General features: G+C 41.3%; 1 protein-coding gene across 1 annotated transcript in view; it reads right to left on the minus strand.

The window, feature by feature from the left end:
- The window catches only part of LOC122447239 (ATP-binding cassette sub-family C member 4-like), a 245,412-nt gene that overhangs the window by 104,184 nt on the left and 118,244 nt on the right, over nt 1-22,984 (minus strand). Inside the window, exons 18-24 of the mRNA XM_043477775.1 lie at nt 13,443-13,532; nt 12,387-12,550; nt 11,122-11,247; nt 9,517-9,766; nt 4,704-4,805; nt 2,277-2,366; nt 1,001-1,192 (exon numbers count right to left, since the gene is read on the minus strand). Of these exons, the coding sequence (XP_043333710.1) occupies nt 1,001-1,192; nt 2,277-2,366; nt 4,704-4,805; nt 9,517-9,766; nt 11,122-11,247; nt 12,387-12,550; nt 13,443-13,532 (1,014 nt within the window). The remainder of the gene's footprint in view (nt 1-1,000; nt 1,193-2,276; nt 2,367-4,703; nt 4,806-9,516; nt 9,767-11,121; nt 11,248-12,386; nt 12,551-13,442; nt 13,533-22,984) is intronic.

Raw genomic sequence — 22,984 nt, forward strand, 5'->3', positions numbered from 1 at the left:
ATGAAATGTTTACAGATGAGCTAATCTGAAGTCTAGGATCTGCTTCAGGATACTCTGGGATGGGGGTGGGGCTGGCAGGGGTAGAGATGCAGCGAGACAGGCAACCAGCTGATTCTGGCTGAAGCTGGGGGTGGGTACATGAGGTTTCATTACACCATGCTCTCTATTTTTGTAAATATTTGTAGCTTTCCATTTAAAAATTTGAAACTGCACTGGAATGGCCCAGAGGGATGGGACGGGGAGGGAGGTGGGAGGAGGGTTCAGGATGAGTAACACATGTACACCCATGGCAGATTCATGTCAATGTATGGCAAAACCAATACAGTATTGTAAAATAATTAACCTCCAATTAAAATAAATTTATATTAAAAAAAAGTTGAAAGTGAATGAAACTTCACAGAATGAAATAATACCCCCCTCCAGAGAATGTATTGTGTTATTAACCTATAAGAATTAAAACAATAGCATATGTAAATACACCTGCTTATTTACCCAGAAGACCAACTTAAATATTAAGCAATATTCAAAAATCCATATTTTATTTTTTTTAATTAATTTTTTTTCATTTATTTTTAGTTGGAGGCTAATTACTTTACAATATTGTAGTGGTTTTTGCCATACATTGACATGAATCAGCCATGGATTTACATGTGTTCCCCATCCCGATCCCCCCTCCCGCCTCCCTCCCCATCCTATCCTTCTGGGTCTTCCCAGTGTACCAGCCCTGAGCACTTGTCTCATGCATCCAACCTGGGCTGGTGGTCTGTTTCACCCTTGATAGTATACTTGTTTCAATGCTATTCTCTCAGAACATCCCACCCTCGCCTTCTCCCACAGAGTCCCAAAGTCTGTTCTGTACATCTGTATCTCTTTTTCTGTTTTGCATATTGGGTTATCATTACCATCTTTTAAAAAAAAAGAACTTTTAACAAACCTTGTAGTTTAAACCACTATCTTTATTTGAAATTCAAGTATATGCAACTCAGAAGTCATTACTCACCTCTTCCAAAGCACAAGCCTTTATTACTTCTTCATATCGTTCCTTTTCATATTTCTTCCCAAATAAAATGTTACTCCTCACAGTTCCTGGAAACACCCAGGGCTGCTGAGAAACATACGCGATCCTCCCGTGCACACTGACCGTCCCCTGGCTCGGGGGCAGCTCCCCCAGCAGAGCGCTTAACAGTGACGACTGAAACAGATGGCAACACACACACGTGAACAGGGAGCACGAACACGCCCCGCAGCACAGCCGACCCCACCCTAGTGCTTGATACATGATAGAACCTTTTCCTTCAACAGGATAAAGTACAGCCCTCGCAATTGAGACCAAAAAAGAAACCAAAAAAACAAAACTGAAAATAACACTGATGGTCAACAAAAATGACTGATAAGGAATATATTAATAGTATAAACAATCTACTCTGCCCAAGTATCCCCCCAAATTAAATTCTACTCAGCAAAGAATAATTGAGAATGCTTAACATCCTTCTCTGGCAGAGCTCAGCAGGATATGTATTTTATGTATCTGATGTTTAGTGTGATTATTCCTGCATCTTATTTCCTTTACTTGACAAACACTTGTTCTTAAAAAGCCCATATCCCACATTAGATTTCTATATTTTGTTGTTTCAGACCAAATGCATGTGCACCTTTCCTTTCAATCTTCAACATCACACAGATGTGGTGTGTATGTATCCTTACCGTCAGAGTGCTCATGACACTGGGCTGAAATAATATATTTGCATATCTGCCTTGCCCCAGAACCTGGTTGCCTCTGAAAGGCAGAGAGTCAGGGTCTTGCTCATGTCTGTACCTTTATCTCCAGCATGTGGCTGCACATTCACTACATGTGCACTGATGGGATCACGTCAAGTCACAGGAGGAAATGCTCAGAGCTTCCAGGAAGAGCCTTTATGATCTCCAGACATCCTAGAAGGGCCACTAAGATGAAAAGAAGTCCCCATTGTCTCTGTCTATCCTGAATAGCGGTCACATAAATAATTTCCTTCACTGAGGAGTCCAAATTCCCCATAGGCAGTTCCTAACAGGGCAATGTGAAGCACCAAGAAGGAAAAGACAGTGTGCACTTATCCTGATTTATTTGGCCATGAAACATTCTTGTAAAATGAATGTTCGATGGAACACACCTTAGAGAGATGCTGTTCTAGATACACTCAATGCAAACTGAATCACACACAGATCTGGGCTCCATTCTGAGAATTTAACAGGAGCTGTGGTGTTGCATCAAGCTGACAAAAGACACCATAACTTACCTTTCCTGCTCCCACATGTCCAACCACAGCTAACAGCTCACCAGGTCTGACAGTAAAGGAAAGTCCTTGTAGGGTTGGGGTCTTTGACGCCTACAAATTAAAGTTTTTAATTTAATTTAATTTACCAATTTTAATAAAGTAACACAAGCTTTTTTAGAAAGTGAAAAGTGTAACAATAATCAACATAATTGATATGTAAAATATAATCCACATTTTTCTCTTTCCTATTTTAAGTTACTGTGTCCTGGAGGCCTCTTCATCAAATCTTATCTCTCTGGGGATTTGAGGCAGCTTTAGCTGATTTTAGGAAGGTTCCTTCTTTTACTAGATTCCCAAATGGACAGAAGAATGCTCCAACTACCACACAATTGTGCTCATTTCATATTCTAGCAAAGTAATGCTCAAAATTCTTCAAGCTAGGCTTTAGCAGTATGTGAACTGAGAACTTCCAGAGGTACAAGCTGGAATTAGAAAAGCAGGGGAACCAGAGATCAAATTGCTGATATCTGTTGGATCACAGAAAAAGCAAGGTAATTCCAGAAAAATATCTACTTCTGCTTCATTGACTAAAGCCTTTGACGATGTGGATCACAACCAACTGCAGAAAATTCTTAAAAAGATGTGAATACCAGACCATGTCACCTGTCATCTGAGAAATCTGTATGCAGGTCAAGAAGCAACAGTTAGAACATGCAACAATGTGCAACACAGACATGCAACAACAGACTGGTTAAAAATCAGGAAAGGAGTAGGTCAACAGAGTATATGGTCGCCCTGCTTGTTTAACTTTTAGGCATACTACATGATGCAAAATGCCAGGTTAGATGAATCACAAATGGAATCTAGAATTCTGACAGAATATCAACAATCTCAAACACACAGATGATGCCACTCTAATTGCACAGAGTGAAGAGGAACTAAAGAGCGTCTTGATGAAGATGAAAGAGAAGAGTGAAAAAGAGTGAATGTTGGCTTAAAATTCAACATTCAAAAATCTAAGATCATGGCATCTGGTCCCATCACTTCATGGAAAATAGAAAGGGAGAAAGTGGAAACAGAGGCAGATTTTATTTTCTTGTGCTCCAAAGTCACTCCAGACAGTGACTGCAGCCATGAATTCAAAGATGCTTGCTCCTTGGAAGAATAGCTATGACAAACCTAGACTGTGTATTAAAAAGCAGAGGCATTACTTTGCCGATAAAGGTCCATGTAGTCAAAGCTTCCCTGGTAGCTCAGAGGTTAAAGCGTCTGCCTGCAATGTGGGAGACCTGGGTTCGATCCCTGGGTCGGGAAGATCCCCTGGAGAAGGAAATAGCAACCCAGTCCAGTATTCTTGCCTGGAGAATCCCATGGACGAAGGAGTCTGGTGGGCTACAGTCCACGGGGTCACAAAGAGTCAGACACGACTGAGCGACTTCACTATTCACTATAGTCAAAGCTATGGTATTTTCAGTAGTCATGTATGGATGTAAGAGCTGGACCATAAAGAAGGCTGAGCACTGACAAATTGAAAGGGTTTGCAAAAATTTTGAACTATGGTGTTAGAGAAGACTCTTGACAGTCCCTTGGACAGCAAGGATATCAAACAAGTCAATCCTAAAGGAAATCAATCTTGCATATTTATTGAAAGGACTGATGCTGAAGTTGAAACTCCAATACTTTGGCCACCTGATACAAAGAGCAGACTCATTGGAAAAGATCCTGATGCTGGGAAAGATTGAAGGCAGGAAGAGAAGGGGACAACAGAGAACAAGATGATTGGATGGCATGATCAACTCAATGGATGTGAGTTTGAGCAAGCTCCGGGAGATGGTGAAGGACAGGGAAGTCTGGTATGCTGCAGTCCACGGACTCGCAAAGATCTGGACATGACTAAGTGACTGAACATCAACAACAGAAATATTGGAGTGGTTATCCATTCCCAGAGACAGAGGGGCCTGGTGGGCTGCAGTCCCTGGGGTCACAAAGACTTAGATACAACTGAAGCGACTGACACTTCACACCTCAGCTCAAAACATTAGATCTGGGTTTTCAAGAAAAGATATATTTGTGCTATTTATCTTTTCTTTAAGGTGATCCTATTGTATAGCACAGGGAATTATATTTAACACTTCGTAATAAACCATAATGAAAAATAAGCTAAAAATTAAAAGAAGATTTACATACTTTAAGTTCAACACGTGCTTATACACTGAAAGCTCTCTTGAAAATGAAAAAAAGTGCAACATGTCAAATGCCTCAGACTGATTGTACACTTAAGCTCCATTCATTCAAACCTTATTCCTGATTCTGAGCATTTTTATAACATATTCTCAGTAAATGAACAAGTCACATTTTACAGTATGTGTAAAATCTCAAAATTCTCCAATAAATCTATGTCACAGTTGTCTTTTACCAGTCACAATTTTGGAATGGAAGGTTTCTTACCTTTTCCCAAGAAGCTGTAAAAGCTTGCACATCCACAATTGTTTTACCATCTGATGGCAGCAGAAGGTAGCACTGTGATATCTCATCAAGCAACAGAAAGTTCTACAGAAAAAAGCAAACCATAGATTGTTTATACTGCAAGAACAAAGCACAAACAAAGCAATTCCTTCCCTTGAATTTGCAATAAAAAGTTTTATATCTATCATCATTTTACAACTGAATTTTATTAGGTCTTGGTTCACATAAGACATATTAAATAGTATATAGTATATAATATACCATTATTATAGTATATATACACCTAAGTATAGAATACAGTATAGCACATAATATAGCATATACATATATATATATATATGTGTGTGTGTGTGTGTGTGTGTGTGTGTGTATGTATATGTGTGTGTGTTTCTGTGCATGTATAAAACAGATAAATAAAGAGTTCCTGGCCATGGGGCTATCTTTTTTACTTTCTCAACAAGTGTACAGGTTCCTAAGAAAAAAATATGGCTTCAAGCTCCAATACATTTAGAACCTGGACATTTTTATTGCTTTACTTTTGTGTTACCAACAATAAACAGGTGAGCTGGTAGGAAATTATTTCATAAATACTAATTGAATCCCACCAGGTGCCAAGCACCATGCGGCACTGCTAGGACACAGAGAAGAAGGCCCTTCCCAGGCCATCAGGAAGCAGGTGGCACAGGACAGGCTGGGAGCACAAGATCAACGACAGAGACTCTGAGTGCAAACCCTGTACACTCTGCTTTCCCCCTCGTGTGTGTCAATACCACATCACTGCTTGTCATAAATTATCACTTAAGTCATCATTCTAAAAAGAAAATGCCATTGTTTCTATGTCTTAAAAAATATTTTACAAGCATCTTTTCACAATCACTGCCTCTTCTTAGTCAATGTCCTCTCTCCTCCACAGCAAGAATGGCTGCACTTCCCACTTCTTGTTATCTTCTACACCACTTAGCAGCTAATTGATGCAAAGTAGTATCATAAAACAAAGTCTCATAAACTGCTACAAAGCTGACAAACACATACAAGAAAACTCCCTCTTGCCTTGCAAATGCTAAACATAATTCAATGAGAAAAGCTAGAGTAATAAAGATACTGAAAAGACAACTTAGACCACTCCCACTCCCCAAGGTCCCCAAAAACTGTGAACATGAGGCAGAGACTGTTGGCTGTCCTCAAAACCTGCTCTCGTTCTTCTGAGGTAACAAACCTGGATTTTAGCTGCACGTGGCAGCCTGGAAGGAGGCCCTGACTCCAGGCTCCTGAGAAGACAGGAGCAGCCCCATGACTAAATCCAGGGCAGTGGGGAGTGACAGCAACCAGGACCTTCCTCTGCCCCAGCCTGGGCCTTGTGGGCTACCAGCGGGGTCAAGTCACATGCAGTGGAGTAACATAAGAAGAGAGAAAGAGTCTGGGTCCCAACACCATGGAGGTTCACACTAGCCATGGTACTAGTTATGAGGTGAATTGGATCCCCACAAAAAGATAAACTGCAATCCTAACCCCAGTTACCTCAAAATGTGACTTTATTTGGAAATTTGGTTGTTGTAAATGTAATCAATTAAAGTGAGATCACAGTGGAGTAGGGTGGGCCCTGAATCCAATATGACTGGAGTCCTAATGAGAGATGCAGACACAGACACACACAAAAAAACTACCTGATGATGGAGACAGAGGCTAGAGTGATGGCAGTTACAAGCCAAGGAATGTCAAGGTTTGCCTGCAACCACTCAAAACTAGCAGAGACAAGAAAGGACGCTCCTTTATTGGATTCAGAAGGATCCTGACCCTGCTGATACCTTGATTTCAGACTTCTAGCCTCCAGGGCTGTAAAACAATACTTTCTCTTGGTTTTAAGCCACGTGGTTTGTGGTACTTCATATCAGCAGCCCCAGGAAACCCATTCAGAGCCTCACAAGGATTCTTGCATGAGAGAAAAACAAATGACCTGTGTAAGCAGCTTTAGCATGGGCACTTCTGGGACCCACAGGCAAACCAAATCCTAACCCATATAGGGGGCAACTGACACAAGCATGTGAGGATGTTTAAGAAAGAAAACAACACCAAAACAGTAATCTACCACCTTAAATATCTTGACACACCATCTATCGTGCCTCAGAGTCATAAATGTGATAGCAAACTTCTACTTCAAAAGAAGAACAGGTAAACACTGAATGTGAAAACCTTTGTGCAGAAAAGGAAAGACGTGGTCCTTACATTTCTGTCAAATATCAGCTGGTGGAAGATGCTATTCCTTCATCCCCTCTGCCTCTCATTCAAGCTCACTGAGAACATAACACTGGGCATGGAGACTCCTACCATCCCCAAGCTGTCCATCCCCTGTCCATCAGGAGGCAGGATGGACAGACCGTGGTCTGAGGACACAATCACAGACTCTCAACCACCGCAGCCTGAGTCCTCTCTCCACACCACTTCTCCCATCGTCAACCAGGTACCAGCTCTCGTCTATTCTAACACAATTCATCTCTCTCCCGATTCTCTTTTCCTCTTGAAACAAAATAATTTCAGAATGTCACTCACCATTAATTATCTCAGTAATGCAACTTTTCTTTTTCTGGTTCCTTCCCCAGCCCTCTCCAACATCACTGACCTACCCCAAGACAACTCCCTCCTGATCTCCTTACAGCCCCTCTGAGAGTGTCCACAAGCTTAACACCCCCCAGTGACCCACAGCACCTAAGTCCACTCACCCCAGGTGGTGTCTGCCTGGACACCCTGAGTACTGACCCCAACCACCCTTCTGGGTCCATCTCAAATACTAACCATACTGGGAACCAGCTTGGCACATCCCCAGCTGGCACTGCCCTCCCTACCTCTGAATTCCCAGAGGAATATTAGGTCACACAGAGGGGAGACACTATGTCATCCATGCACTTATACAGTCCCAACTTCAGCTAAGACTGAACCTTACACAGTCTAAGCTGACACAGCAACAAGCAAAAGATTATGAGACATGCTTGGACCTGGGGTCCTTTATGGGAGCACTTGCACCTGGGCAAACGTCTCCTTGAGCAACAAAATACAAAGAAATCCTAAGGGACTAAAAATAACCACACACATGCAAAGGCGATCATGAACAGCAAGACACAAAAACACCACAAGCCAACTGGCATTTCTGAGGTGCTGGGAGCAAATCAGCGTACTGCATACAATCTTGGCACATGGCACCTACAAGACAGTAGGCAGACCACATAAGTCACCCCTCTGGCTAACACCACCAAACCTCCCCTACCCTCACCCCACTTAAGGAATCAGCCTACCCTTCTCAAAGAGTCAACAGGGCATCAGTCTCTTGTTTTCATACTTTGTGCTGTAGCACAAGCCTCAGTAAAGCCTTGCTTGAATTTCTTGTCTGGCCTATTATCAACTTCTATTGATTAAAAAGACCTAGGGCCCTGGAGAGTAATGTATATGTTATATATCTGGTCTAGACAGAATCAAATTCCAGTTTCAGCTGAAGCATGTAACCAAGACATCTATACTGAATGTGTATATATTAGAATAGAAATTCTTCACTTTGAAACAAAAAATAAAGAAGAGGAAAATTATGCCCTAAGTGAAGAATTGAATTTATTGACCACTTGTCCACAAATAATAGCTCTGAGGGGAACAGATGTCACAGTCTTCCAAGGGTTAAATGAGACCCCATTCAACACATGATCAGCTCGTAAAGGCACCAGAAGTGCTGGCTGCATTTTTCTCCAAGACTCACTCTGATGAAAAAGCTGAAATTAAATGGCCATTAGAACCATGAAGTACAGACCCAGAACAGGTTATGCAGGAAAGTATCAATATCAGAATTGCAGCTAAAGAGACTGATTTGTTTGTGGCTGGTAATGGAAAACCTAAAGCTGCTTTTGAACAATATAATCCCAAAGACACATTTTACTGAATGTTAAAGTTACTGAAGACTTTTAGTGAGTGCTTTGAAGTTGAGATCTTTTGCGATCCTATTCGAGTCATCCAGTGTTAAGACCATGGGTCCCCCTTCCTCACTCAAAGATAAATAGAGAGACTTCTTGGGCTTATGAGGTCATCATAAACTATTCATTTTCACAGAGTTGATTCAATCTTCATTTTAAAAAGAAATACTTGAGCACCTCCTGTGTGCCAGGCCCTTGTCTTAGTGATAAAAATGATTTACCCCTGACTATTTAGGGACAGTTAGTTTAAAAAAGGAGACAATAGGTATGGTGGGAATCACAAGTTTGAAAGGAAGAGAGCAGCTAGAGACAGGCTTAGACACTAAATAAAATAAGCACAGGAACAAAAATGCAGAGATCAACAAGAAAACATCTGTAAAGGAAAGAATCCATTTTTGAACACAGAGAAATAAGTGACTCAGAGGCCACTCTTCCTGCCCAGGGAACAGGGACTTCTCAGCAAGTTCCTCCCCTCCCAGCCCAGAGAGGAACCCTCGTCAGCCCAGGACTGTGCACAGTCCCTGCCTAGTCATTCCAATCAGCACAGGAGACGCATCTGTTTGCTTCTCCTGCTTTTAGACATTTTAATTGTCCTGCAGCCATTATTGCACATCAAGAGCCTGTGCTGCTGCTGTTTATACTACAGGTCCTAAACAAGCATGGATCTTACAGTACTTTTAACGCACTTTACCTAAGAAAAGAGGGGAATACATACATTTTGGAAAGATTGCCAGCTTGGCACTGGAAGAGTTAAATCTTATCTAACTGGCACACAGTGATACCACATAAAAGAGCATTTTAGGTAAAATTTGCCTATAACTTTAAAAAGTTATTTTTCACTAAACCTTGATTCTTTGGATGCTGACGACGGTCTCTGACACCTTCTCAACAGCCATGGGGAAGTAGAGGGTGCTCGAACACCTCAGAGCCTCGAACAGTGTCACCACCACAAACGCTTGGCTGCCTGTGATCAGGTTGTCAAGGACCACATTGCTGATGAAGGTGACAAAAATCATGATTTTGCTCATAGCGAAAAATGATGCCAAATTCATGCCCCTAAGGTAGGAACTTCTCAGAATCTTGGAGATTTCCTTCCTGTAAAAGAAAGTAGGACATAGGTTTTATAAGAAGCATCAACATACAAGACATGAATTCAGTGCCCTATGTAAGTGGCCCCTTTCCTAGGGAATGGACACAGATAAAGAAAATCCATCCCTCACTCATGCAGACACTGCACACCCAGGGGTCTGTCCCAACACCAGGACCACACACTTCATCTCCACTTCACTCTTTCTGTTACACTTTCAAACATTTAGGAGGCTTTCTCTTACACTTTCAAACATTTCGGGTCAATCAGACTGGGTTTGAACATTCATTCAACAAACATTCATAATCACAAGTCCTGTGCTGGGCTCCTCACAAAAAAACACAGACTGTTCCCTCCAGGAGCTCATGAACTTATAAGGAAAGAGAATTAGCAACCACAAAATTCAGAGACATTAGACAGAGATGATCAGCACAGCCCCCACGGGAGCTCAGGGCAGAGGCATGTAACTCGGAACAGTGGAGTCAGGGCAAGTCACACATACGTGGACCCTGAGATGAGCTGGAGTCAGTCAGGCTGGGTGGAGGCCAGAGAAGAAGGAAGATGGGCTCCTCAAAAGTGCAAAGTAAGAGGTGACAACATGGGGTCAGAGAAATGCTCATCAGATATTTAAATAAAATATAGAAAAACAGTTTACAAACATGAAGCAAAGCAAAAGGGACAGTATTTTCATAGCTCCATTTGAAATTAATAATAGTGATTCATGAACTTTCATGGAGGCAAAGAATCCACCCCCAATGCAGGAGACACGGGTTCAATCTTCCTGACTTGGGTCAGGAAGATCCTCTGGAGGAGGAAATGGCAACCCCTCCAGTATTCCTGCCTGGGAAATCCCATGGACAGAGGAGCCTAGTGAGCTACAGTTCGTGGGGTCACAAAGAGTCGGATACAACTGAACGAATAAGCACAACAATGAAGAATAGTGATTCATGCAGTTCGGCTGGATACAGGTTCACCCAGACTCCATAATCTCCACGTTTAAGGGCCATCAACATAAATTACAATTTTAATTTGAATGTCATTGTCTCAAATACTATCTTAAAAGCATTGCTTATTGGGATTCAAGATATTAAGACCTACTTAGAATTTCATTTCTATATAAGTAAGAAGCATATATTTTTTTCTTTTGAGGAGATGGCAAATGGGAGAGCAGGTTAAATGATTTCTCCACTATTCTCCTTAACACTCCTGCAACATGTGGGGGATGCAGTGAACAGTAAGTATTTAAGTTCATGCTAATGTGAAGGTGAACTTAAATGCTTCTTTGGTAAGACATCTAAAGCATCCAATAGAATAGGAAATAAAGCATGAAAATATGGAGTGATATCTATATAGATAAACTTACCTTCTCAAGCTGGTAATAAGGTCTATAAATGACTTTTCCCAAACATTCATTTTTATTGTTCTGATGCCAGTTATGACTTCACTCATGGTCCTGATCCTGTCGTCTGTGAGAGCTGTGGTCTTACTCCTGAGGGGACAGACATGAGAGATGAGCCTTAGTGACTACAGCCCAAGTTTCCTTTCCAGCAGCAGCAGAGGGCACAAGGGGGAGTAGCTAGGAAGCAAACGGTTCTCTACAGCCCTTTTGCACTTAGAACACAGGCAGTTCCTAGTCAAAGTAGAAATGAAAAAAAAAAAAAAAAGGCTTCAATTAGAAAGTCAACCATTCAGCCCATTTCAAGAAGCAACTTGGAGAACATGAAGCATCGGCTAAGGAAGACCTGAAATGAATCAGATACAAACCATTTGCTCAAAGAGGTCACAAGCAGGAAGGAAAGGCAGAAAGATACCTAGGAAGACAGAGTCTGTGCTGTAATAAAATAGGAGAGAATTTCTGGGGAGCAGAAAAAATGGGACTGTTAATTCTACCAGGAAAGGAGAACAAGAAGAGCTTCAGAGACCTGGTAGCACTGGAACAGGGCCTGGAAGGATAGGGAGTATTTATCTCTCCAACAAAGACGGGAAAGGAAATTCCAAATACAGAAAGACACCAAGCACAGACCTGCACACACACAACACACACAAGAACTCAGTGAGCTTCAAATAGCACAACATCTCCATCACCTGACAATCCCCCACCTCCAACCCTCTGGGACCTGCTTCAGGTCTAACTCAGCAGAAGGCTCTTCACCACCAGCCACTTTTCTACCACATGTGCTGCTGTGAATGTGGGGCTTCATAAAGATATAAGGAAGATCAGCCTGGCCCTTGGGGTGCTTATAATTTAATGGCAACATGAACATAAATACCTGAAAAGGCTCCAACACAAGCAAAACAAAACTATATGCATCAAGAAATGGACCTACAAGATTATTACTATTTAAAAATATTTAAATAACTTGGACATGGGTAAATTCTGCTGAGGACACTCTACTTGAACAGATATGGTGCCAAGAGGAGCCAGTGAATGCCTTCACTGTTCTTGTTTCAAGATGGGCCTTCAGCTTAAGGCTGGAGCCTCCACTGGCTAAGCCTGAAGGGTCTATAAATCACACAAAGAGGAAACCAGAGAAGGCATTTGTCTTGTTTTTTGAACAAAAGCATCAAACAGACTGTGGATGTTACCAATTACATATTATCAATTTTTGAAAGAAGTGTTTCTCTTACCAGAGTGATGAAAACAACTTCCCTATGCAGCTTTGCAAAAGCAGAAGAATAATTGCAACTGCCATCCCAGCAAGACATGACATTCCTATTTCCATCCAGAGCAGGGCAGTCACTGTGATAGCCTGCAGTGGCCCCAACCACAGATAGTGCAAGAATGTTGTTACCTTAAAAAAGAAAGATAAGTCTTCTTAGGACTGTATACAATAAAACCAGTAAGGACACAGTGTAGAAACAATCTGCTCTGAAGGAAAAGACAGGAATCTAAACAGAAATGATCTCAGTGGGTTTTAAACCTGCTAAAGCAGAAATCCAAGTGTCCACCTGCTCTGGGGTTCCCTGGCACCCCAGGAAAGCCTATATTTTGGTACTTACCTCTCTCTCCAGTAATTACTTGCGTATTTACCTCCCTGATAGGCTGTGGCTTCTATAGGGCAGAAACTAAGCTTTATTCATCCCTGAAACTGGGTAACAGCCTTACTTCATGTATAATGAATGAATACTTGAAAGAGGAGTGTCTAGTGCAATACAGATCTGGCCAACAGCTAAAACGCCCTGGGTCATGCTATCTATACAAAAGGTCAGTGGAAAAAAGACTGTGGAGGAGACAGCAGACAGGAGGCTGTGTCTGGCTGGGGACCACCCTCTTGGCATATTCCCTGAAGGCTCCCTATGCAGCAGGCACTGAACAGGGTGCAGCAGAAAGAACAGTCCTTGCCCACCAGGCCTTCATCACCTAGAGAAGGAGGAAGACAGTATAGCAAAACCCACACCACGTGCCAAGAAGGGCTGCTCCAGGAAAACCCCAGGAACACTAACCAAGCTGGGCAAGAACACTGCTGACTATTTATTATTAGAAAAACAAAACTTTCACTTATGGAAAAATAAAGGTAATTACATCTAAGTTGCACAGGGAGAAATGAAAGTTGGATAAATAGAACCTTTGTCTTACATCCTCAATGGAATCTTGGCTGACACCAAACCCTGGCACCTGGCATCCCAATAAACTGAACCCAGTGAGGACAGGAAATGGAAGAGGATCCCTCAGGGGCAGCTTACCTGATCAAACCTGTTCACATCGTTAGACAGCAGGTTGACTATCTGGCCTGTGGTGGTCTTCCCCCTGGACGAGCTACTCAGGCGAAGGGCCTGAAATGAGAGAGGGAGACAGATATCCGGATTCCTAAGGTGATACCAAGTCATCTTAGAATATAACACAATGGAGCATGCGTTCCTGGGGACTTGAGTGGTGTCAGCACGAGCAGGGTTCTAGGGACCCTCATTTAATCTTTAACTCTTCAGTGTGGCAGCAGCCCCGTCCACAAGGAAGGCAAAGGGAGGAGCAGAAGGAAGAAGAGAAATCCGCCCTGCCCCACCCAGTTTCAATGAACTTGGACCTGCCTGAAGGATAAAGGATGTAGGTTTACACTTAAGAGACAACTAAGTAATTTTGAGCCAAATTAGATGAGAGTGGAGAGGCTGCCTTATTGTGATCCACAGACTCGAAGGCTTTGGCGTAGTCAATAAAGCAGAAATAAATGTTTTTCTGGAACTCTCTTGCTTTTTCAATGATCCAGTGGATGTTGGCCATTTGATCTCTGGCTCCTCTGCCTTTTCTAAAACCAGCTTTAACATCTGGAAGTTCTCGGTTCACGTATTGCTGAAGCCTGCCTTGGAGGATTTTGTAAAGAATACTTTACTAGCGTGTGAGATGAGTGAAATTGTGCAGTAGTTGGAGCATTCTTTGGGATTGCCTTTCTTAGGGATTGGAATGAAAACTGACCTTTTCCAGTCCTGTGACCAATGCTGAGTTTTCCAAATTTGCTGGCATATTGAGTGCAGCACTTTCACAGCATCATCATTCAGGATTTGAAATAGCTCAACTGGAATTACATCACCTCCACTAGCTTTGTTCATAGGGATGCTTTCCAAGGCCCACTTGACTTCACATTCCAGGATGTCTGGCTCTAGGTTAGTGATCACACCATTGTGATTATCTGGGTCATGAAGATCTTTTTTGTACAGTTCTTCTGTGTATTCTTGCCACCTCTTAATATCTTCTGCTTCTGTTTGGTCCATACCATTTCCGTCCTTTATTGAACCCACCTTGCTTTTTCGATGATCCAGCGGATGTTGGCAATTTGATCTCTGGCTCCTCTGCCTTTTCTAAAACTAGCTTGAACATCTGGAATTTCATCGTTCATGTATTGATTGAAGCCTGGCTTGGAGAATTTTGAGCATTACTTTATTAGCTTGTGAGATAAGTGCAATTCTGTGGTAGTTTGGAAGGCAGATTCTTTACTGGCTGAGCCACGAGGGAAGCAATGGAATATCATTCAGCCTTATAAAGGAATTAAATTCTGACACCTGCCACAACATGGATGAACCCTGAAGACATTGTGCTACAGAACATAAGCCACACACAAAATGACAAACACTGTATGATTCCACTTACACGAGGTACCTAAAATGGTCAAATTCATAGAGAGAAGTAGTAGAATGGTGCTAGGTGAGGGGAGAGGGCCTTGGGAGTTAGCGTTTAATGGGTACAGAGGTTTAGTTTGGGAAAAAAGAAAAAGCTCTAAAGATGAATAATGGGTATGGTCACACAGTGAAGTGAATGTATCTAATGTATCTAATGTCACTAAATGCTGCACTGAAAAGGAGTGAAAATGGTAAACTTTATGCTGTGTATATTTTACCACAATAAAAAAATCAATGATCAAAAGCCAATAATAACTTTACCAAAGCTGTGGAAATGTATTAATGAATAAATGGCAAATCATTTTTATATATGATACCTCCCTCACGATCATTCAAAGTTCATCTGAAAAGAGCACGAAAATGCTGAATAGGCCATTTTATGAGTGGAAATGTGCAGAGATCTCCTGGAGACCTGCCCCAGCCTGGAATCCACAGTGTAGACAAAGCACAGCTACAAGCTTAGCAGCCACTCCATTTCTAACACCCAATCTGATTCCTCTCCAGGACCAGGGATCAGGAGGTGGGGCCTGAGCATGAATCACAGACATTCAGAGGGGCCTTTCAGAACTGCTCGGCAGCACCAGCTTTGCCCTAAAGAATCAGCCCACCTGTTACCTGCAAAGAAGTGTCTTGTTTCCATAGCAGCAGGACTCTGTATGCAAGGCTGTGCATGAGGAAATCTGTCTTTTCCAGGTTTCTGGAATTTCAGGCTATGTCTATGGTGTAATCCCCACAATTCCTGACTTCATATGGGGATAACCTTTTAGGTAAAATCAAGCCTCCAAATGAACTTCTTGGGAAATATTTACATTCACATAAGCCAACATTCCAGGTGAGATCACATTTCTCAAAAGCAAGATTCCAAAGTGTTAGAGGGGAGAAGAAGAAAAACAGGTGGAAATGGCTCACCTGTGCAGCAAAGAGTGAACTTTGACTAAACCATCAGCTCACACCTAACTTAAGGTTTTCGCAATGCAGTTCTGGTAAAATTTTGTAACAATTATGAGTTAAGTATGATCTGGAAAGGCAAACATTTAGCCAATTTGTAAGGAAATCTTTGAGTATCCATCTCCTAAATGGTTAAAGATGCAACAGGATAACAAAGATGATGATAAATGATAATGAAGACCCCTGACTGGAATGTTACCAGCACAGCTGCAATTTCACATCATCCAGAAGGAAACCAGCTCAGATATTGTTGCCAAACACAGACAGTGAGATGCCAAGTCCCCAGGTTCACACGGTCCTGAGATGAATAAAAATATGCTCAAGGAAAGATGACATGACATCTCACTTTCTGCTGAAAGAAATATTCTGAAGAAATAGAAGCTCTGGATAAGTAGCAGCTAGGTAAAAGAAGCAATATTTTCAAATTAAGCTGTTTGGTTTTATCTTTCAATGAGGACTTTATTTATTTATAATAATTGTATATGTTTAAGGTTACAACATGATACTTTGATATAAATACACATTGGGAAAATTACTGTAGTAAAGCCATTTAAAATATTCACTATCTAGGATGGAGGAGCCAAGATGGCAGAGGAATAGGACGGGGAGACCACTTTCTCTCCTACAAATTCATCAAAAGAATAATTGGACGCAGAGCAAACATCACTAAACAACTTCTGATCACTAGCTGAGGTCATCAGGCACCCAGAAAAGCAACCCATTGTCTTCAAAAGGAGGTAGGACAAAATATAAAAGATAAAAAGAGAGACAAAAGAGCTAAGGATGGAGATCCATCCCGGGAAGGGAGTCTTAATAGACGAAGTTTCCAAACACCAGGAAACCCTCGCAGTGGCAAGTCTGGGGGAAGTTTTTGAATCTCGGAGGGCAACCTGACTGGGAGGGGAACAATAAATAAAACCCACAGATTACGTGCCTAAAAGCAACTCCCAGCAGAAAAGTACCCCAGATGCCTGCATCCACCACCAGCAAGTGGGGGCAGAACGGAGAGGAGCGGGTGGCATTGCTTAGGGTAAGGACCTGGCCGAAGGCCCTGAGAGCAATCAGAGGGAGCTTTTGTGAGTTACCAACTTAAACTGTGGGATAGCAAGAGAGAGAGAGATAATTAACCGGCCTGAACACACTGCCGGCCGTTCGCGGAACAAAGGGACCGAGCAAGTCCAGAGAAGAGCTCGCAGACTTTGGACCGGCCCTGCCGGAGGCTGGAGGCAGGGGGGAGGGGAAAGGGGCAGGCTCGGCCCCAAGGACCGCATCCCCTACCGCACTGCAAACAGGCCTCCAGTTTCTAATCAAAGACCTCCTGAGATTCTGGATGGTCGACATCCGCCGGGAGGGTCGCGGAGAGACACAGGGCGCAGGCACCCGACTGGCGCAGGCGGGGACTGGGGCTGGGGACGCGGAGGGCAGAGGGCGCACGCACCCGACTGGCGCCGGCGGAAACTGAGACTGGGACTGCGGAGGGGAGAAGGAGCGCCGCACCTGGGGAGAGTGCGCCCATCAAGCTCCTGGCTGCCTGAGCCGCTCGGACGGGGAAGGCACAAAAAGCAGGCGCAGCTTTTTGTTCCGCGCCTTTGTGGAACACCCGAGGGCTGGAACCGCGCACAGCGCACGGCACGCTCCATATAGAACAGCCGGGAGCCTGAGCAGCGTAGACGGGGAAAGCAGCGCCAGCCCCTCCCCGCAGCGCCACGGAACTAGCAACCTGAATAAGTGACCACCTCCGCCCGCCTGTGTTAGGGCGGAAATTAGGCACTGAAGAGACGAGCAAACAGAAGCCAAATAAACAAAGGGAACCGCTCCAGATGGGACCAGTGCAACAGATTAAAATCCCTGTAGGTAACACTGACTACGCCGGAAGGGGCCTATAGATATCGAGAAGTGTAAGCTAGAACGAGGAGCTAACTGAAACTGAACCGAACCCACACTGACCGCAACAGCTCCAGAGAAATTCCTAGATACATTTTTACTTTTTTTTTTTTTAAGTTAAAAAAATTTTTTTTTCTTTTTTCTTTTTTATTTTTTCTCTTTTATTTTCTTTTAAAATTCCCTATTACTCCCCCATTACTCCTTAACTTTCATTTTCATAGATTTTTACGATGTTTTTAATTAGGAAAAAATTTTTTTTCTTTTTTTTTTCTTCTTTTTCTCTTCTATTTTCTATTTTTCTTTTTCTCTTATTTCCTTTTAAAGTCCTCTATTACTCCTCTACTACTCCTTAATTTTCATTTTCATTACACTATAACCTTATAAAAAAAAAAAAAAAGAAGCCCTATTTTTAAACCGAACTTCATATATATTTCTAAAACTTTTTTTGTGTGTGTTTTGGTTTTTGTTTTTAATATTGTATTTTTAAGAGTCTAACCTCTACTCTAGATTTTTAATCTTTGTTTTTCAGTATATGATATAAATTGTGGACATTTAAGAATCCAATATTCAGTTCCCATTTTTATTCAGGAGTGTGTTGATTACTCTCTCCCCATCTTGACGCTCCGTTTTCTACCTCAGAACACCTCTATTTCCTCCTTTCCCCTTCTCTTCCCAATCCAATTCTGTGAATCTTTGTGGGTGTCTGGGCTACGGAGAACACTCTGGGAACAGACAACTGTGTAGATCTGTCTCTCTCCTCTTGAGTCCCCCTTTTTCTCCTCCTGCTCATCTCTATCTCCCTCCTCCCTCTCCTCTTCTTCATGTAACTCTGTGAACCTCTCTGGGTGTCCCTAACAGGGGAGAATCTTTTCACCATTAACCTAGAAGTTTTATTATCAGTGCTGTATAGCTGGAGAAGTCTTGAGACTACTGGAAGAATAAAACTGAAATCCAGAGGCAGGAGACTTAAGCCCAAAACCTGAGAACACCAGAAAATTCCTGACTACATGGAACTTTAAGTAATAAGAGACCGTCCAAAAGCCTCCATACCTACACTGAAACCAACCATCACCCAAGAACCAACAAGTTTTAGAGCAAGACATACCACGCAAATCCTCCAGCAACGCAGGAACATAGCCCTGAACATCAACATACAGGCTGCCCAAGGTCACACCTAACACATAGACCCATCTCAAAACTCATTACTGGGCACGCCATTGCACTCCAGGGAGAAGAAATCTAGTTCCATGCACCAGAACACCGACGCAAGCTTCCCTAACCAGGAAACCTTGACAAGCCAATCGTCCAACCCCACCCACTGGGTGAAACCTCCACAATAAAAAGGAACCACAGACCTCCAGAATACAGAAAGCCCACTCCAGACAGAGCAATCTAAACAAGATGAAAAGGCAGAGAAATACCCAGCAGGTAAAGGAACATGAAAAATGCCCACCAAGTCAAACATAAGAGGAGGAGATAGGGAATCTACCTGAAAAAGAATTTAGAATAATGATAATTAAAATGATCCAAAATCTTGAAAACAAAATGGAGTTACAGATAAATAGCCTGGAGACAAAGATTGAGAAGATGCAAGAAATGTTTAATAAAGACCTAGAAGAAATAAAAAAGAGTCAATTAAAAATGAATAATGCAATAAATGAGATCAAAAACCCTCTGGAGGGAACCAAGAGTAGAATAACGGAGGTAGAAGATAGGATAAGTGAGGTAGACGATAAAATGATGGAAATAAATGAAACAGAGAGGAAAAAAGAAAAAAGAATCAAAAGAAATGAGGACAACCTCAAGGACCTCTGGGACAATGTGAAACGACCCAACATTCAAATCATAGGAGTCCCAGAAGAAGAAGACAAAAAGAAAGGCCATGAGAAAATACTCGAGGAGATAATAGCTGAAAACTTCCCTAAGATGGGGAAGGAAATAGTTACACAGGTCCAAGAAACCCAGAGAGTCCCAAACAGGATAAACCCAAGGCAAAACACCCCAAGACACATATTAATCAAATTAACAAAGATCAAACACAAAGAACAAATATTAAAAGCAGCAAGGGAGAAACAACAAATGACACACAAAGGGATTCCCATAAGGATAACAGCTGATCTATCAATAGAAACACTCCAGGCCAGAAGGAAATGGCAGGACATACTTAAAGTAATGAAAGAGAATAACCTACAACCTAGATTACTGTACCCAGCAAGGATCTCATTCAGATATGAAGGAGAACTTAAAAGCTTTACAGACAAGCAAAAACTGAGAGAATTCCTCACCACCAAACCAGCTCTTCAACAAATGCTAAAGGATCTTCTCTAGACAGGAAACACAGAAAGGTTGTATAAACGTGAACCCAAAACAACAAAGTAAATGGCAATGGAACCACACCTATCAGTAATTACCTTAGATGAAAATGGGTTGAATGCCCCAACCAAAAGACAAAGACTGGCTGAATGGATACAAAACAAGACCTCTATATATGCTGTCTACAAGAGACCCACCTCAAAACAAGGAACACATGCAGACTGAAAGTGAAGGGCTGGAAAAAAATATTTCACACAAATGGAGACCAAAAGAAAGCAGGAATCGCAATACTCATATCAGATAAAATAGACTTTCAAATAAAGGATGTGAAAAGAGACAAAGAAGGACACTACATAATGATCAAAGGATCAATCCAAGAAGAAGATATAACAATTATAAATATATATGCACCCAACATAGGAGCACCGCAATATGTACAGCAAACACTAACGAGTATGAAAGAGGAAATTAATAGTAACACAATAATAGTGGGACTTTAAAACCCACTCACAACTATGGATAGATCAACTAAACAGAAAATTAACAAGGAAACACAAACCTTAAATGACACAATGGACCAGCTAGACCTAATTGATATCTATAGGACATTTCACCCCAAAACAATCAACTTCACCTTTTTCTCAAGTGCACACGGAACCTTCTCCAGAATAGATCACATCCTGGGCCATAAATCTGGTCTTGGAAAATTCAAAAAAACTGAAATCATTCCAGTCATCTTTTCCGAACACAGTGCAGTAAGATTAGATCTCAATTACAGGAAAAAAAAAAATTGTTAAAAATTCAAACATATGGAGGCTAAATAACACGCTTCTGAATAACCAACAAATCATAGAAGAAATCAAAAAGGAAATCAAAATATGCATAGAAATTAATGAAAATGAAAACACAACAACCCAAAACCTATGGGACACTGTAAAAGCAGTGCTAAGGGGAAGGTTCATAGCATTACAGGCTTACATCAAGAAACAAGAAAAATGCCAAATAAATAACCTAACTCTACACCTAAAGCAATTAGAGAAGGAAGAAATGAAGAACCCCAGGGTTAGTAGAAGGAAAGAAATCTAAAAAAATTAGTGCAGAAATAAATGCAAAAGAAACTAAAGAGACCATAGCAAAAATCAACAAAGCTAAAAGCTCATTTTTTGAAAAAAATAAACAAAATTGACAAACCATTAGCAAGACTCATTAAGAAACAAAGAGAGAACCAAATTAAGAAAATTAGAAATGAAAATGGAGAGATCACAACAGACAACACTGAAATACAAAGGATCATAAGAGACTACTACCAGCAGCTCTATGCCAATAAAATGGACAACTTGGATGAAATGGACAAATTCTTAGAAAAGTATAACTTTCCAAAACTGAACCAGGAAGAAATAGAAGATCTTAACAGAGCCATCACAAGCAAGGAAATTGAGACTGTAATTAGAAATCTTCCAGCAAACAGAAGCCCAGGACCAGATGGCTTCACAGCTGAATTCTACCAAAAATTTAGAGAAGAGCTAACACCTATCTTACTCAAACTCTTCCAGAAAATTGCAGAAGAAGGTAAACTGCCAAACTCATTCTATGAGGCCACCATCACCCTAATTCCAAAACCAGACAAAGATGCCACAAAAAAAGAAAACTACAGGCCAATATCACTGATGAACATAGATGCAAAAATCCTTAATAAAATTCTAGCAAACAGAATCCAACAACATATTAAAAAGATCATACATCATGACCAAGTGGGCTTTATCCAAGGAATGCAAGGATTCTTTAATATCCGCAAATCAATCAATGTAATACACCACATTAACAAATTGAGAGATAAAAAACATATGATTATCTCAATAGATGCAGAGAAAGCCTTTGACAAAATTCAACACTCATTTATGATTAAAACTCTCCAGAAAGCAGGATTAGAAGGAACATACCTCAACATAATAAAAGCTATATATGACAAACCCACAGCAAGCATTACCCTCAATGGTGAAAATTGAAAGCATTTCCCTGAAATCAGGAACAAGACAAGGGTGCCCACTCTAACCACTACTGTTCAACATAGTTTGGGAAGTTTTGGCCACAGCAATCAGAGCAGAAAAAGAAATAAAAGGAATCCAGATAGGAAAAGAAGAAGTGAAAGTCTCGCTGTTTGCAGATGACATGATCCTCTACATAGAAAACCCTAAAGACTCTTCCAGAAAATTACTAGAGCTAATCAATGAATATAGTAAATTTGCAGGATATAAAATTAATACACAGAAATTCCTTGCATTCCTGTACACTAACAATGAGAAAACAGAAATAGAAATTGAGGAAACAATACCATTCACCATTGCAAGAAAAAGAATAAAATACTTAGGAGTATATCTACCTAAAGAAACAAAAGACCTATACATAGAAAACTATAAAACACTGATGAAAGAAATCAAAGAGGACACAAACAGATGGAGAAACATACCGTGTTCATGGATTGGAAGAATCAATATTGTCAAAATGGCTATTCTACCCAAAGCAATCTATAGATTCAATGCAATCCCTATCAAGCTACCAACGGTATTTTTCACAGAACTAGACCAAAGAATTTCACAATTTGTATGGAAATACAAAAAACCTCGAATAGCCAAAGTAATCTTGAGAAAGAAGAATGGAACTGGAGGAATCAACCTGCCTGACTTCAGCCTCTACTACAAAGCCACAGTCATCAAGACAGTATGGTACTGGCACAAAGACAGAAATATAGATCAATGGAACAGAATAGAAAGCCCAGAGATAAATCCACGAACCTATGGACACCTTATCTCTGACAAAGGAGGCAAGAATATACAATGGAAAAAAAACAACCTCTTTAACAAGTGGTGCTGGGAAATACGGGGTCCAACCAACCTTGAAAGAATGAAAACTAGAACACTTTCAACACCATACACAAAAATAAACTCAAATGATTAAAGACTAAAATGTTAAGA

The sequence above is a fragment of the Cervus canadensis genome, chromosome 9, assembly GCF_019320065.1.
Source record: "Cervus canadensis isolate Bull #8, Minnesota chromosome 9, ASM1932006v1, whole genome shotgun sequence".
Taxonomy (NCBI): domain Eukaryota; kingdom Metazoa; phylum Chordata; class Mammalia; order Artiodactyla; family Cervidae; genus Cervus; species Cervus canadensis.